General features: G+C 44.0%; 1 protein-coding gene across 1 annotated transcript; it reads right to left on the bottom strand.

Moving 5' to 3' along the window:
* Positions 1-251: 251 nt before the first annotated feature.
* stk17al (serine/threonine kinase 17a like) lies at positions 252-15,486 on the bottom strand. The gene is made up of 7 exons (XM_048991595.1): positions 14,955-15,486; positions 10,199-10,411; positions 4,513-4,657; positions 3,682-3,805; positions 3,539-3,587; positions 3,149-3,328; positions 252-1,651 (listed from the first exon to the last, which is right to left on the bottom strand). The coding sequence occupies exons 1-7, from the start codon at positions 15,053-15,055 to the stop codon at positions 1,384-1,386; spliced, it is 1,080 nt and encodes a 359-aa protein (XP_048847552.1). The 5' UTR covers positions 15,056-15,486; the 3' UTR covers positions 252-1,383.
* Between the last annotated feature and the right edge of the window lie 2,717 nt (positions 15,487-18,203).

The raw sequence follows: 18,203 nt of genomic DNA, 5'->3' as shown, positions 1-18,203 counted from the left end.
GTTTTAATACAAAATGTACATTTTTATTTCCTTGATACAATTTAGCAGGCATAACAATCAATAGTAAATAATAATAATAATAATAATAATAATAATAATAATAAACGCTGATCTAACAGACTAAACAAAAAACCTGCCAGAAATATGAAGTCATTACAGTACAAATAAGGTAAAAAAGAAAATCATTTACATTACAATTATAAAAACAGACAGTAGAAAAATATTTTTTTTTTTTTAACAGAGCAAATTCAAACAAAAAGTTACGACAAAACATCACCCATTAAACAGGAATTCGAACAGGTGACACCATTTAACTCCCCAAACAGACCTTCAAAAGTTTCAAAGGGTCAGTTCTCTGCCCTGTGTTTGTGAGATGCAGCTTGATTTCAGAGATATTCTGCCCAAAATACATCTACTACATAGGATCAGTTGATGTAGCTTTTAGGAGAAAACAAAAAAAAAAAAAAAAAAAAGTGAGAACGAATCAGAACAAAGATATTCAGGAGGAAAAACGGGTAAAAAGTGCAACATGAAGCGGAAAATCTAGGCTTGTTCAACATATAAATGAAAATGTGTATTCGGCGTTTGGTGGGACGTCACTGAAAATAAGTTCAGACAGTGATCACATACAAGCGAATTAACCAGACTTGTGCATGTTCAATCCACAGTTAGACCTTCGGCAGTGCCTCGACATCTGTCCAACGGGCGACAAAAAGTGCTTAAAAGTCCCTCAGTCTTAGGAGAGGCTTGAAGAAAAAAAAAAATATATATATATTCAAAGAGTATTCAAGAGTCAACCACAAAGGCTAGTAAAGTCATTTGACAAAATGTCAGTATCCATGAAGATTGTGCCTCAGTGATGGGATTTTAGGGAACGCCGGACCTCTCCAGCTCATCAGCAGGAGTCGGAATGTCCGCAAGGCCTGCGACCAGCCAGACAGGTCCAGAGAAACAGCTGGGAGGCTACTTCAGACATTCCTTAGATGTTTAGCTGCGAGCGAGACAATGAGGTTTTTCAAAGCACAGAGATTCTCATGGGCTTGCCGGGTCTCTCTAGCCCTGGGGATGAGGAACTTTCCCGGTAAAGGAAGCAGCCTTTCCTTGAACATCTGCTTAGTCGTGTGAGGATAGGAAAGGTTTTAATGGAAATAATGAGAGTTGGGGGGTAGGGTTACACAAGTGAGCTTTGGTTAGAAGTTCCAGGATTGAGGGTACATGGATGGTGGTGTAGGGACAGACGGCGGACGTCTGCAGCCCCAACATTCCGACGTCGTCCAAATGCTGGGCTCACAGACACACATACAGCTTCTCAAAGTGCTTCAGATCAGCCCCAAAGGGGCCTCTCCACGAGGTTCTCCGAGTCTGCTCATCCCCGCCAACGGCTCAACAGATCAGCTCCTGCTTGATCTCGGAGCGGGTGGGGAAGGGCTCGTCGAAGGGGAACGGGCCCCTCGCCACCTTCCTCTCGCTTTGGCCCGAACACGTGGTGTAGGAGGCCACTATGACCAGCTCCGGCGAGGGCATGGGGCTCTCCGGGTCCGACTCGGACTGGCTGTTCTCGGACAGCAGGTCGGTGCGTAGGTGTAGCAGAGGGCCTGAGTGGCCGTCGAGCCACGGGTGCTTCAGGCAGTCCTCAGCGGTGGCCCGTTGCCTGTCGATGCACAGGAGGAAAAACAGCTGCGTGTTAAAAAAAAATAATAAATCTCCCCATAGGCCGTCGTCCTAAAAGTCTGCTACATGCAACCCTGCCCTCATTCCTCTTCGAGTGCTTGGACTTAATGGTGAGATTCAGCATTTTGGTAAATTGCTGCCACACTGGCATCCTTCTTCCTCGCTCCCTCAGCGTTTCTCCTCATCACCACAGACTATTCTCAGGGGACTTTCCCAGGACGCTCCCTGCTGCGATCCTGGGGCCCCCACCGAGCCAATCGCCAGTGAGCCCCATAGCACGGCACTTTAAGACTGCGGCCAGGCCAGTAGACCTGCGTCATAGATACTCTGTTCCTTACTGGTGCCCGTCTTCTCCTCTAAAGCCCCAGTGTCATGGGCACTGGGGTCCGACAACCGCGAATCGCCTTGTTCGGTCCGACCTAGAATGCAGCCGTCAGAAACGCCCCACTGCCCAGTTCTCCAGAAACCACAAACCCCCACCCCAATGGCCCGAGTTTCCCAGGGTTGGGAGAATACTGGGGGGGGGGGTGTGGGTGAAAATCACAACGCTGCACAAGTATGCAGGCATGCCTTATCTTGTCCACTGCTCTCCACATGAAGACAGAATTTGGCTTTTATTGACCACATCGACACCCCCCGCCTATGCTCCCCCCTGTCTAGAAGTTTCATGGACACCGACACCCCGCTTCTCTGCAGCAGACACCATGAAAGCATTCCACTCTACCACACCATCCCCCCCCCCCCCCCCCCACCCCCCACCCATAAATTACTTACCGAAAGGACCTTTCGTCAGCGGTCATTTAAATACAGGGAGTTCTCAGCTATTAAACGCTGTGGTGAGAGTGTTTACAGTTGGCCTAAATACTGTTAGAATCCTGAGCGTCTCGTGTAAATCACTGATAAATATCACAGACGGGCTCTTTTCCAGTCTGAAGGTAAAGTAAGGACTTGTACACATAATGGAGATCAGACAGATACAAGGTCCATTATCTCTGAGGTTATTACAGAGAACAATCCTCAGTTCCACTGTATGGTACTGTAATTATTGGGTAATTGTAAGCAATAACTGAACACTAAGGAGATCTTACTAAGGGTCACTAACACTGACCCCTCAAGGGCCATTAGGGCAAGAAAAACTCTTCGAACCGCAGAGTTTGGTTAAAGGAATGAAGGTTAGGGTTGTTGATGTAGTACATTAAGTAAGCCACTTTTTTTTACCACGTCTAGTCAGAGTTGGGTAATTCAGGTCCAGAGAGGAAAAGTCCAGAACAGGATTTTGTTTCAACCAACCAGTGCAGCATAAAGAGTCAGAGTATTGAACTGGTTGGTTGAAACAAAATCCCGGTCTGGACTTTTCCTCTCTGGACCTGAATTACCAAGCTCTGCATCTAGCACATTTAGTTGGAACTGCAGTGTGACAGACCAGCACAGAAAAAAGGGGGAAGCCAGCAGGTCAGGCCGACAGCCTGGTGCTCACCTGGGGTCCTTGATGAGTAAGCTCTTGATGAAGTCCACGGCTAGGGAGGAAATACCCTGGAAAATGTCCGCAGGATATTCCACGTTGACCTGAGAGATGTTGAGGAAGGTTTCCTGCTTTTCGTCGCCCAGGAAAGGGGACACACCCGTCAGCATGACATAGGTCAGGACACCGATGCTCCTGGTTAAACGAAAATGCAAGGTGGGTTCTAGTTTAACTGCTATTTCTATGTATATATGCTGCAATAAGCAGATAGTTAGGCTTTATACCACAGGTTACGACAAGGTGCCTCTATCTTCATTTGATACAACCCAAGCATGACAGGTGACATTCCACACATAGATAAGGCTAACATTTCCAGAAAAGCATAACCTTAGAGATCATACTTACCACATATCAGTCGCTGTACTGATTGGTTCGTAGTTCAAGATTTCTGGAGCTACAACAAAGTGCTTTCGATTAGGTTCGGTTTTTTATTTTTTTTTATAAGGAACAGCTAAACAATCGGGGGGGGGGACACAAAGCACACTCACCCACATATTCCGGGGTACCCAAAATCTCCCGCACATCTGCGCTGTCCACGTGCCGGGAAAGACCAAAGTCCACTATGCGGATATCGCCCAATGGACAGGAGCTGGTCAGCAAAATGTTCTGAGGCTGAAAGGAACATAGTGGGAATAAGATTCGAGTGAAAGACAATCGCTGATTTGTATAAAACATTAAGACAATTTCTGTATACCTGCACCAGCCAAAAGAGAACAAAGATAAAATATAAGATGTATATAAACAAATATATAAACATACATTTGTTTATATGCTCAAGCATCCTGAGCAGAATCATCAACCCTCATGCCTCTGAAGCTGCCACAATACACAGCAGGACAATATTCAAATTACTGACTTTACAGAATTACATCACAATAAGCCTCAGAATCATGTCTTGCGCACTGACCTAACAACAGAACACAACTCCTCCTACCTAGAGCATCCCTGAATGCAAATAGAGACCTAAAAGCGAATATCTTAGCGGGTTAATCCAGGACTGTGCCGATAAATGCTTGCAGAGCATGACTACAGAAGCGCAAGAAGCCACCATCTATCACCTGTCCCAGGTCTGATTACATTAGGATGTAGTAATATAACATTGTTATTTGTTGGGCAAGGCAAATTCTTTGACCTTCTGTCATAGCCTCAGTTACTCCCCAGGTGAAAAACACGAAAACAAAACTAATTACATCATTAAAGCTCGACATCTTTTGATGTCATACAATGGAAACCCATTTAAAATTTGCATGTGAAGTATGAGAGGCACGAAATGCGAAGCCATCGGAGTTTCCCAGATCAGGGTGCCGCCGGTTCCTGACCTTCAGGTCCAAGTGGACGACATTGCCGAGGTGAAGCCCAGCCACGCCCGTCAGGATCTGCCTGGCCAGCCGGATGACATCCTTCTCCGTGAATGCGTCATCGCTCTCCCCCACGCACTGGCTGAAGATCTCCCCACCTGCAGCACTGCAGAAAGAGGGAGGAAGGATGGTAAGGCCACACCAGGGACTAACTACATACAAATACCATGCCAAAATGAAGATCAATGTAAATATCTCTCTATGTAATATACTCTTACAAACAGTCTATCCATTTGCCATAAGGCCCCATGGAGACTCTTAAGTTAAAAGCACTGTTATTGTGCTTTAAGAGTGTAGGTGGGAGGCCAACCCTACAGATAACCTTAAATCAAGGATCTAAAAGATCCCAAGTGGACATTCCACAGAGGAAGGCTCTTTCCCATGCCATGTTTCAGTAGGAGATGGGATCAAATCCAAGCAGACTGCAAGTACTCATCGCAGAAGATAAATTCTCCTTACACAAACTATTTTAATCAAGTTACATTAAGTAAGATCAATAAAGAGATTTACTTAAAGGACATCAACATTATCTAAATGTTTAGAGACATTTCTCAGGTTATGAACGTTCTCCTTAAGAGGCATAAACTGTTTGGCCAAGGTACGGCAAAAGCTCTTCCTCATCGCTTCACTACAAACAAACATCTCAGATGTTCAACAATTCAAAAGCCCTGCAGCCACATTCCCCCAAAAGTAAACCTGCATGTGCCAAGTAATCTGTGGACACGCCACAGGTATCAGTCACGCAACTTCAGTCTAGCCTATCCCTCAGCTCTGTGAAATACAGCTTCCTTATCCTGGCATCTCAGATGGAATCCTCCCAGTGTGGGCTGATAGGGGCATACAATACACACACAGAGAGGAGTTAGGTGTCACTGCGCTGATCCATTAAAAAGGGATTAAGGTCTGTTCAGGAAAAATCACCACATCTGGAAATAATGTGCAGGACAGACAACACATCTTCAAAGATATGTAGCATACCATCATCCAGGTAATGGATTTATGGTATCGATAGCTTGAATTCAACGGAAAAGATCTTGGCTTTAAGACAGTCAACTGGAAGGTGAATAGGACAGACATACGTTCTTCAAATGGAGCTGTTGACACTATGAACATCCAAGATCATAAATACAAGACCACGTTGCGTCCGCAAAGTGACACACAAAACTCACATGTTCACATAGGGACAATTTCCAGATGTAATAGAACTTCCGAGTTTTAAATTTCACAGTTTGTCAGGCCGTGTGCGTGTCAGATGTAGACAGCGATGGTGGTCTTGGACAAACAGCCCACCAACGCTCGGTAACGCCTTGTCACCAGTGTACTACAAATGAAATAGATTTTTATTGAAGCAGATCTGAGACCTTGAAATGCCTGTTCATTTTAACGTAAAACCACATTATCCACTTCTGAGCCCAACACCAAGGAAACGGCACACGTCTGATCACAGCTCGTCTTTTCTTTTCATTTGCACCTCGTTTCATTTGGAAAACATTGGCTGGCAAAATGTTTCCATCATGTAGTAAATACTAAGAAAATGCAAACTATGATTCACCTCGTAGGAAGTAAAGAAAGAAAGAATTATAGCACTTATGGATTGATTTAGGGGAAAATTTTAAATAAATAAATAAAAAAAAGCATGTGATGTTTAACTCTCTTTTCTAATGTCGAATAGCCATCATTTATCGTATCAGCAGTGAGGTGGATTTGGTTCAGCTCGATGTGCTTCATAGAGAAGAGAGGAGACAGTTAGGGAGCCAGCAACCATCATAACCGTCTGGTTTTGTCGATCATCCTGGTTTGCGTTTAGGAGCTCCTAGAACAGCCCAGAAGTAGGAAGAGCTCAGACTTTGGTGTAAACCAGGTAGCCTGGAACGAACCAGCATCTTCACTAAACTAGCAACCTCATGTCTTAGATCCAGAAGAGAGGCTGAACCCAGAAGGTCTTTGGCATCAAAAAGACAAGGCAAGCTGCAAGTTCACCATGCTGCAACAACGCTACCCAGGGTGTCTGCATAACACCCCCCCCCCCAGATGTTGAGGATGCACAGGAAAAACATCTGCAGAACATTGGTAGAATGCCTTCTGCCTCCCACATTAGGATGTGGTTGTATGTGCTGTAAGGTGATTCTTCTAGCAAATAAACTTGCAGAGGGTTTCCAGAAGTCAGAGAAAACTCGCTAAAAGGACGACATTAAAAGGCTTTAACGGTACATGGACATACTCCAGAGAAAAACCACCAAATAACTCATTGTTTTTCCTGTAAAAATTGAGAGGACAGGATGGACTTTTCCATAGTTCCATCTGCAGCAGTTGGGCCAAACAATAGTTCTGCTAACACGGTAAGAACAACTAATACCACCAAGATTACACTAAAAGTATGCGAATCCCTCAAAAACGACCATCTGTTTCATACCAAAACAAATGAAAATGGAGCACTGGCTACCGGCAGCAGCCCAAGTCTAAACAGCATCTTTTTTAAAGCACTAGGCACGTTAGATCCAACTGCCTTCATAGCGGAGCCCTCCAGCCCCACAGCCTGTTAAATCCAGATTTATCTGAAGGCTATGGAAGTTCAGCACACGTGGGAAGACCTGGACGCAGGAGGGGAGGGATGGGAAGGTGATGGATGAAGATTTTCCAGGTTACATAAGAGGACTCAAAATCCCTAGATAAAAGATCAGATAATACTACGCTAGCCAAGATGAAAGGGGATTTAGGAATAGCGGAGGGTACAGAAAGTAGCCGTTGATCCTTACTGCAATTAAAAGGAAGACTGTGAAAGAGATCATGGCCTGTAAAACAGAGTAAAACCCCAGGAATGCTTCTGTCAGTCCTGGAAGATCAAGCAGTCTCAGGTTTCACGAGATGAATTTTCATAAAACGGCTGTAAGGCTTGTCTGGTTGCAAAGCTTGTATTTAACAGGAGGGAAGTGGGAGCCTGGCTCTTTTAAACGTGGTCATTTTATGCATCTCACCCCGCAATCCCCAATCTACGCAGCTCAGCGGGTTGAAGAGAGAGTCGGTGCATTACGGTTCGATCCGCATCTTCGCCGTAATGATCTCACTCGGCATTCCGCGGCCTGCGGCAAACTGAGCGACCTCTCTAGGCCCGCGTCCGTGTGCCAGACCCCAACAAGCTCCGAAATCCGCTCGCGCTGGATATTTTGTGGGTATACTCAGCCTTTTGCTCAATGCGCAGTCCGCCAAAAGTGGAAAAGTTGGGGCCTAGCTATGAAAATGTTGCGCCAGCAACCTTCCCAAGGTGCTGCGGGCCGCCTGGCCAACGACACGACTGACGAAGGAAACCAGGGCGAGGTCGAGTCACATTTTTGGAAATTATTCCAAAAGCTGCACAGGCAGAACCGATAGAGCGCTTCGACTTTGGATCCCGGTGTTTTCGAATTCCTGCAGATCACTCTCCGGGCAGCACGTGTCAGGTTTCCCTGCGGGCCGCAGTGCCAAACACCGTTTGGCGTTCTGGTTGGCACGAGCGGAAGGGAAGGCAAAAATAAACCTTGGCGCCGTCTCGTCACATGTTTTGACAAAAGGGGCCGTTATTGAAAGCAGGAGTTTGGGGATGGGGGGGGTTGTTTCTCTCAACCAAGAAATTCATTACATGACCCGACGGATCGGCAAACATGCATGGCACACTTTACAACTACACACTTCATTTCAATTCGATTTTACTGTTATTTCACATTGAAACGCTGAAAGGAAAGACTTCATGTAGGATCATGTAATATTCAATAGGAATAACAATGTGATTTCATCTACAAAACCACTGCAAGACAAAAAGACAGCACAAAGTGCTGGATCATACAACATGTACACAACTACACTATATACTGTACTGCAGTACAACAGTAAAGTTAGTTAGGCTGGACTTAAGTGCCGATAGAGCTAAACAGATGTATGGAGTCTCCAGGCTGTTGTACACGACTATGGAAAAGATGAACTTGGGTTCTACTTCTGGAGATCAGAGTTAAATATGTTGAGGTGAGTGTAGGTGACACATACACCGATTCCTGGGAGAGGTCCTAGTTCTTAGTCTTCCATCTCTGTCCACCTACCAGTTTCACCATGAGACAGGAGAAACACAGAATGAACAAACACAGAAATACACATGGGCACCACCACGCGGTACCTCCACCCCTGCATGTAGGGCTCGGCCCCGCTCTGCCTCCACCCTTTCAGCCAATTACACAGGGTTCTGGTTCAACCAGTGTAACCATATGATAGAAACTGCATGGGTTTAAAAGTGCTCTTCCTTTCATTTCCTGTCTTCTTGTGCCTTACAGGTTAACAGAAATGTGCCTGTGTGTGTGTATATACAAAACAATTGCATTGTGGGGACCAGGTTTTTACTTGCAACATTTTACTATGTGGGGACATTTTTTTGGTCCCCACAAGGATAACCTTGATTTCACAAAAATCTGTGACTTCAAATAAAAAAATAAAATAAAATAAAACTAAAAAATGCCAAGTCTTGGTTACTTATGGTTATGGTTAGAGCTGGGTGGGGGTTAAGGTTGTCATTGTTGGGATTACAGTTTTGCCCATAGAAAGGAATGGATGGTCCCTACAAAGATATAATTACAAACCTGTGTGTGTGTGTGTGTGTGTGTGTGTGTGTGTGTGTGTGTGTGTGTGTGTGTGTGCGCGCGCGCGTGTCCCTGTCCTACTTCTGGATGCTCAACCTCAAAGCTTGCAGGGAAACCAACATAAAACTGCACACTCTCCCAATTTCTGACTTGCCAAAAGTCTGCAGTGAGGTCAGCAAGCACTGATTTTAGAAAATGCAACGTGGCTTTTTGCACTGAAAGTACATCGACTTTCCCTCCATAACCAAGTCCATGGCCTCAGATAGCTAGTATGGCAGCATTTGTCATCGTTTCACAGTGGCTTGCCCCCACCAGCACAAAAAAAAAAACACACATATTCTGGATCAAAGACACTATTCTCATGAGAACAGACGACAGCATCTGTAATTCACACGAGGCAGGTTCTCACCGATCCCTCTGTTGCTGAAGGTCACACTCCAGAAGATCACCTCTGCCAGGACAATGACAAGACTCTTTAAAGCTGAATCACCATCTACGTCTCCCCAGACGAACGTCCACATCCTCTAATCTGTAGAATTAAAGGCTGCTTTGGCCGCCAGCTCACAACGGCCTTAGCGCAACGCAACCAAACCCTACAGAAGGTGGCTTACAACCGAGGTAAAGATTAAACCCCTTAAGCCACCAGCAGATGTTTCAGTGACAATAATGAGTGACAGGTGGGTCGCAGCCACGGACACCAGTCAGGAAGTGACAGATTCTCAAAATCGGTGACCTTTTGCTCATCGACAGGTCACACACAAGATTCATCAGCCCTCATCCCACCAGCAGGAAGAGACAAAACACAGAAAGGCTCACAGCTTTTCAGAAACCTAGCAGGCCACTGTTTCAGGAAGGTTTAGATTACGAGATTAATCAATACCTTCATGCTATGTAGATAAGATAACATGGAGCAGAAAAAAAACCAAACTATGTGAATACAGCAGGAAAAAAATACTATCTGATCCATTTTCCTGGAATTTATACTCCTTGTTGTGATCATGTGACTTCAGTGAAGTTACAGTGAGAGTCAGATGAGTGACCCTTACCATTCGAGCAGCAGGACAATCTCCGAAGTGGTCTCAAACACCTCATGCAGGGACACTACAAACGGGTTAGCTGCAGCGGACTCGAGCACGGCGATCTCGTTGATGATGTCCATACGACAGTCCTGCCCCTTCCGCCTCTTCCGCAGGAACTTTGCCGCATGCTCCTTTCCCGTAGACTTCTCTACACACTTCTTCACCACTGCGAACTTGCCCCTGGAGAGGAAAGATGAAGTCAAGCCACAATTTACAAATGCATCTATTTGTCAGTCATAAAAACCTAAATTTTCGGATCCTTAAAATTCATTATTTTAAATGTTTTCAATGCAGCCTGTTCATACACACCTAATGCAACTGATTGAGAATCTTAGAGTAGACACTATGTGCTCATGCCACAGCAAGTGAACCCGATGAGGGAAATTAAATCACGACGAGATTGAGTGAGGGGGTATAGATGAGGTCACATGCAGGTTAGCCAAACTACGCTGCAGATGATATTTCAGGGGCCACGTTTCAACCAAGCGAAACGCGGCGTCATTTAGGATGTGTGGCTTTGGGAGCTGTCAGCGAGAGCAGAACCTGAAGAGCCGATCCTGAACGATACTCCTCCTTGACAGACAGCCGCGGCATCTTGCGCAGGGTTGAGACCGACATGATGGCCTCGGGGAAAACGTGAATACATATTTCGGATCGGTAACCGTCTCAATCCAGCCGGTTCAGCAAGTCGTGCTTCCCATAGACTCCCTCACAAAAGTGACGCGTTAAAACCATTAAATCGTCCCGCTTTGAAGACTAAAATCTGCTGCCATTGTCAGCCCAGGCAAGAAAGTGGGAAGGAAATCAGACATTCAGAATGTGGCCACTGTAGGAGTGCTGTCTGGCAACAGCTCTGGGTGATAAAGGCCACTTGTCCACTTCCCCTTCTTGCAGCTGCAGAAACGAGACAAACGGAATTCCTAACGCCTCTTCCCAAGCCTTTGTCCGGACTGTACCCCCTCCATTCATCCATACAAAAGCTCGCTCACATGCGCAGGCTAGTTGGGAGACTAGGGTGCCCCTGCTCCCAGACCACCCAACCCAGCAGTCAGGACCGGACAAGTTCCTCTACATGGATATCCTCCAACCCAACCCACCTCAGATGACCAAAATGTTGTCCTGCCGCGCAGATACCTCAAATCCTTACATCTTCATTCCATTCACCTTAATTTTTCACAAGTATGGATATAATCCAATCCTATCAAGACATGTGACAGTAGGGAAGATGAGAATTTTCCCTAAGAAAACCTTGCATTATATAAATCTGAAAGTGATGCGCTAAAAATAAAAACAATTAAAAATTACTGGGTGTTTTGGTAAGGAGACCCAACTGCTTCTCAAGATCCCCACCTAACCTACACAATCTTACTTCTGCTCTCCCTGCACCAATTTATCAAAAGCTTTCCATCAAAACCAAGAATCACAATTCCATATTAAATGTAGCCTTTAAATCAAAATTACAGCATTTTAATGACATCCCCAGGAGAACAAAAGCAAAAAATGAAAGTGAATCCCATCACCCCGGCCCATCAGACAGTGTTGGTATTTTTGGGTTGTGCTACAACCTAGAGTACATGCAAGATCTGCAAATCCCAGGGAGCTGTCGTGCTTCACTCATAAAATACACACATTCCGTACACCGATCCGAAAGTGCAACAGTGACTGAACCACGGCGATAAAGGAAGGGCTTAGTCAGAACAGAGTGACACCCTGTAAAAGACGAGGCATACATGATTAAAGTCTTGCCAGTTAATTACGCCGTTTCAAGTGCAGTGGAAGAACATAGCTGGGAACCAATACAACAGCGACTACAATAACAGATGGGAGTAGCTCACAGGTGATGACAAAAGGTCAAACTGGAAGGCCTTCTGAAGTGACATACAAATTCTCTACTCATTAGTCATATTCATTTTCAAACCAGTTTTTTTTCCCCCTCTTCTCAAAACACTAACACTGGACGGGAAAGCGCCGATTCTTTAGCCAGAAGCCCATTTTAAAGAGAATTCATCCAACACAGAAGCGTGAGCACAATCTCTACACCGGCTCCAACTTGCATGCTTAAAGAAAAAGAAGCTTTTTGTAAAATTACCACCACGGCTGACACCTGCAAATATTGCGTGTCGGTCTGCCTCATCGCTGGTGTCATAATTCTGCACTTTCAAAAAAAAAATAGCCATAAAAGGAAGTTCATGTAGGGCTGGAAGGATGGAAGAAAAGCGTTCGTAGTCATTTCGCCGTGACCGAAGTGCGAATATGAGTGAGAGCGGATAAGGCGTCGATAACGTAACAGCACAGTTTTCCTGTGGCATCCGCTGTCTCAGGCTTTTCTCATTACAGCTGACTCATCTCTGACGCTGAGACAGACGGCATCCCATTTCCTGCCCTGCTTATTGCTAATGGTCAAAGTTACAGATACCCGGTTAAAAAAAAAAAAAAAAAAAAAAAAAAAAACCCAACACACATCTCAGTTTACAAGAAATTACCCAGAATGTGTAGGCGATAAATTTTACACTGACGCCAGTCTCATTTATAACAACCCAATTAGACAACATATGACCCAATATGCCCAAATTAAGCTTCTCGTTCTGCAGTGGAAGAAGAAATGTTCTACACAAGTACCAAGAGAGCCTCCAAAACTCAACCAAAGGGACAATTTCTCACCTACCCAAAGTGCCACAGTTCTAAGTATTAAGATGGATGGCAAGACGGATGCTGAATTCAGTCTCGGAACATTTGGCACGACCCAGCAGACAAAGTGTCTTGTGAGCTGAAGCTGGAATAACAGACCTCAGAACTTAAGGAGAAAAAGGCAAAATGTAACTGACAAAGGATGGAAAAAAATAACCAGAAATCTAGAGCTGCGGTATCCTAGTGGAGGTTAACTCTGTAGCAGACATGCAGCACATGTTCTGCACTGCTAACTTTCCTGCGATTAAGGAGATTAATGATTCTTAGGATGGACTAGGCTGCAGGGCCCTGGGTGGGGAATGGAGAGACATGCTGACCTCCCTCAGCTAAGAGCGTTTGGCTGGACGCCTGCGACATCCCATGGTGTTTAAGGAAATCTCTGCTCCCACCAACCAGAGCACGACTTCCTCCTTTTAACCCCCAAAGGCTTGCAGAAAAAAAACATGCAAACACCACTAAGAATATTTGTGAGCATGCGAGTTGTTAATAAGGGTAGTAAAGATAGACCGCCCTTGGCTAGCAAGTAAATCAGCACATTAAAGAGCAATAAAAACAAAAACTGAAACCTGGCAGAGGGACCAGCAATACTGCAGGCCACAGTATCCCAGAAAAATAAACAGACCTTCCTGTATATGGGGTCTGCCAGCCTCAAAAGGTCGTACTGTGGTCTGGACAGAAAGGGTGAGCTTAAATAGGCTTGCCACCTGTGTACTGGACACTGCTTTTCGGTGTATGGGGGTGGGGGGGGGGGGGAAGAGACGTACCAACTACGTTTAAAGTGTCAGGCAGGAGAAGAAAAAAAAAATCCGGACATTAGGAGGGGAGTGAAAAGCGTGACAAAAAAAAAACTGACCCAGTGCCAAAAATGCAGGCAACCATAGTCTACAGTTAGTCCAGAAACACGCAATAACCAATTTAGCTCACGAATGACTTGCACAGCCTATTCAATACTTAACCATTATAATCACAACTCACGTTTGTTCTCTTTATAGGAATGAAAGCCCCACCGATTAAAGGCAAACGGATAAATGTTATACCGGCTCACTGACTACTTCTCTCTGTTGGACATACTTTGTTGTTTTGTGCAAAAGTATTTTTTTTTTTTTTTTTTTTGCCCAGATGATAATCTGTGCTTCTGGAAATAGTCTTAACACCACAGGCTGTGCTACGAATACCCACTACTTTCATCTGGGTTATTTGCGTGCAAAACCGGTGGTCGCAGATTGCAGATCTAAACTCAAAACAAGTAATTCCATTAGAGAAATTCTCTTGATCTTTCATTAAGCTTCTTGGATTACACAAGTTATTTCGTTCAGATATCAATCTACAGAGTTAAACATTCTTATTTCACTGGCTTTCGGACATAACACTGCGTTATGTGAATGGCGATTTATATTACAGCTTTTATATTTCACGTCTTATGTACTATCCTTTACTGTTCTTTCAATTTATTTATTACATTATCTTTTCTTTTTTTTGTTTTTTTTAGCAAAATCCAGGAAGCAGGCGGGAAAAGCACATCATGACACACATGATGCGCATGTAACAAATACAACTTAAAACATTAATAGTGGGGATAAAAACACAAGACAACAGCAACAGGTGAACGTAAGTCTTTACCGCTATAGTTAATAACACATGAACTAATTAGGACGCTGGATGGAAGTATTTGCTCGAATAAGTCATGCACTCTTGCATATTCAAATCATATCATTTTTGAAATAACTAACACGAACAAACTCATCGCAAACGCCTGCAAACACCTTCCGCATGAGTCCGAATAGCCCATCGAGATGCAGTCGTGCGTGTTACAGATGCAGTCAAGCACGTTATTCATACACAACGGGATCGAGTATCGCAAAAGTAGTTATTTGAAAGATCGGGGTTTCTTACGTACTTGGTTACAGCCGAGCACATATATCTATCGACTGCGCTTAATTTTGGGGCTTGTACAGGCGTTGATATTGCTTGCATCTGTATGAACTAAAACGTTTTAAAATCCACAGCAAAGACTTTAAATCGACACTGAACTTACCTGCCCAGTTCTCTTCCGACCAGATCATAATAGTTCTTGAAAGGCTCAGTCCTTATTCGTGTCTGGATTTTAGACACCATTCCATTCTTGTTCATCATCATTGAATTCGGATTTCGGTCCGTCAACAGGGATAACAGTGGGATCTTTCCCTATGAGAGGCTTTCGCTGTCAAACCATTCAAGTCTCGTTCATAACGAGACAATGAATGCTCAAAAAAGCACACAGAAGATCTAAAATAAATCCAGATCAACGCCAAAAAAAAAAAGAAACAAGTAATATATACTATAGTTATCAGTGGAAAAACGCAACTATAACCGTTAAACAGCTGTGTTTATAAATGAGGTTCAGTCGCAAAGTATTATTACGAACCGTACTTCGGAGAAAGTCAGATAAGCAAAAAAACTTAAAACGAAACAAAAATTACTATTAAAACTCTGCAGCAGAACTGCGATCTGGAAAAGAAATGCTCCCGTTCGAAGTGGCAGAAATCAGTTTACGTGAAGCGCACTTTCCAAACACAAAAGCCACTTGGCCGAACCAGTCCTTTTTAATGACGCCACGAGTAAGAGACTCGATGACACGCTGGGGGGGAGGAGTCACCCTAATTCACTATAATTACACCGAATGCAGAGACTGCAATCAGGGCAGGAGGTGTTACAACGCTACGATCAACATTTCCAACAAAAACACGATCGTGATTCGTTCGTCTGTCAAACAAACTATGATAATGTATCCCTTTGCCCTTAATAATAATATCACAAGGATGTGCTACGTTAAACATTCCGTTTTCTGTCTTTATGGGTGACAAAATGGCATCAATTGCAAAAGACATTGTAATTCCACAGAGCAGGTACATCATTGGAGTTAGGGTTTTGCATTGTTGATTAATGAACGAAACGAGGTATTCTCTGCCTTGCAGATGAAGGTTACATTCAACCTGCTCCCCTTCCTTTCTGGGATATCCAGGTGTGCTCGAAAGGTTGCGTTCAGTTTTAATAACTACTCCAGGAAGAGTCACAGTGACCTTGAGCCTAGCCTGCTAAAAATAGGAGTTTATGTCCTCGATCGGACACCAAGCCACCCCAGGCGACTATCACCACACAAAACCTGGTCCAGATTCATAGAAACATCGCAACTCAAACCTGAGAATGATATCTTGTAAATCTGTTAATCCAGTTTTGGGTTCAGTACTGGCGTTCGATTAGTTTTTACTAAATTCGCAGTCTTTTCCTCAGCATTAAATTGTTCTGTGATCTAGATCTGTGAATTGTAGGTATTAATGATGCTTTATCTCTATAATTATCGTCAATTATAGTAATTTTTCTTTATTGTACATAAATCCCATCCCAACAATGACATTATTGCGCCATTAAACAATTACATGACAATGTAACCCCTTCACCCTATCATCCTACCACAGCTATGTGTTACATTAAACGTGCCGCTTCCTGCTCAATGGAGCCTTAATTGTTAATGATGGGGTAATGAAGACATCAGGCACCTTGAGATTTAATCTACAAGGCTCAAATCAAACTGAACAGTTATCGACCAGAAACAGATTACGACGAACTGAAAAGGCCATCAGTGAATCTATGTGGAGACAGGAACCTGGAGATCCTCTGAGAAATTCAAGCAGCCGTTAAGATTTTGATGTTTGCTGTGAGTAAACGAGGGATTGTAAAGCTAATTCCAAGGGAACGTATCACCTAGGTACTGGGATCCGATGAGGTCATAACGAATGTGCCACATACTAGACTCGTCCCTCTGCACCGGTGGGGATGACCCCAAACAAACGAGACGTTTCATACTCAGATGAGAGGCTAATGGCAATAAAAACTAAGGGTCACGACCCTATTTACAAGTGGCACCCGGGAGATCAACATGTACTGAGGCATCTCCTTAACACAAACTCCGACTTCCAACGGAACATCCACGTCCAAGGAATCTGGCAAGGAGGGATAATTATCCGGTATTCTGAGAACTAGAGAAATTAATCTAAAATGAACATGCTTTTTACGGAATTCCACCGATCCTAGCCAACATTTCCTTCACTAAAAATACCCAATGCATGGTTTAAAAAACCAGGCATGAAATTTACATTGGAAACCCAAGAACAAAAAATAGATATTAGCCATTAATCGGAATTACTTTTGAGGGCTTGTGAAAATAAATATTGTTTTGGTGTATTGGTACTGGAGTATATTCAGATACACACCAGAGAATTCACTTTAATTATTTGCATCTGAATTGTTTAAAAAATATCCCCGAGTGCTAATTCCTGCAGCTGTAAACACTGAATACAGACATTCCGGCATCCTGAAATCACTGTTTAACTAAGCAGCTAATTACATAACATTGTTGTGCATCATAAAATTGTTACCTTAAGCCTGAGAGTGTTCCACATTGAGGCCCTGCCCCTGCTGGTGTGTAGGAGAGTTATCACGGTTCAGGCAGGTCACATTAGTAGGGGGTCAGGCTAGCCCCTTGAGGGGCTTCACACACATACCAGCAAGTTTTAGTTTTAAGAGTTCAGCTTGCATAAACAGAAGATTTTTGCCCGTGACCCCTGAGTGCATTCCAAGCTGGTAAAATGGGGACCCCTGGCTGATAATCGGCCATCTTTGTTCTCGGCCTTGACACGTGACAGTCACTGACCAATTCTCGTGCCATGAAATGTATTATTAATTTCCCTAGTTAGTGCCTTCATCTTAAGTGTGTGTTCTTGCTTGTATGGCAAACAAAAACCATCCAACCATCTTCTAATCACTTATCTGGGACTGGGCCAAGGACAGCACAGTCCAGCAAGGGTCTGGATTAGTAAATCCGCACCCACCCACCCACCCACACCCGCAATGCTTAAATCCGCGTCCGGCCTGTCATCGTACAGCAGCACTAATTTAATTCTGTATCTGGTCCGATGCACTTCAAATAGATTCCGAGATCCGAACTACACACGAATCACAACCCCTGATGTGATTTAAAGCGAAGTTCTGAGAAGGCATCTGCGGGAATCGCTGACATGTTTTGAAGAAGTGTTTATTATGAATTTGAAATGCAGGCCTACCCCATCTAAATAAATTTGAAATGCAGGCATACCCTGTGTAGATTTTTTATTTTTTTTTACATTTTCAAAAATTTTTAAAATAAGCCTTGCCATTCAGACCACCTGTGGCTTACTGATTTCCATCTGCACCAGTACCTGCAAACTAAATAGTGCGATATTTTTGTCCCGTTACATCAAAATTTGGG

The sequence above is a fragment of the Brienomyrus brachyistius genome, chromosome 22, assembly GCF_023856365.1.
Source record: "Brienomyrus brachyistius isolate T26 chromosome 22, BBRACH_0.4, whole genome shotgun sequence".
In the NCBI taxonomy this organism is placed as follows: Eukaryota; Metazoa; Chordata; class Actinopteri; order Osteoglossiformes; family Mormyridae; genus Brienomyrus; species Brienomyrus brachyistius.
Note: the sequence above shows the minus strand (reverse complement) of the source record. Positions and strands in the feature narration are given on the sequence as shown.

Coding starts and splice junctions, on each gene's coding strand:
- stk17al (XM_048991595.1), bottom strand. CDS start 15,055: ATGATGATGAACAAGAATGGAATGGTGTCTAAAATCCAGACACGAATA. Junction 10,412..14,954: donor GTCGGAAGAGAACTGGGCAG/GTAAGTTCAGTG, acceptor TTTCCTCTCCAG/GGGCAAGTTCGCAGTGGTGA. Junction 3,588..3,681: donor GGGTACCCCGGAATATGTGG/GTGAGTGTGCTT, acceptor ACTTTGTTGTAG/CTCCAGAAATCTTGAACTAC.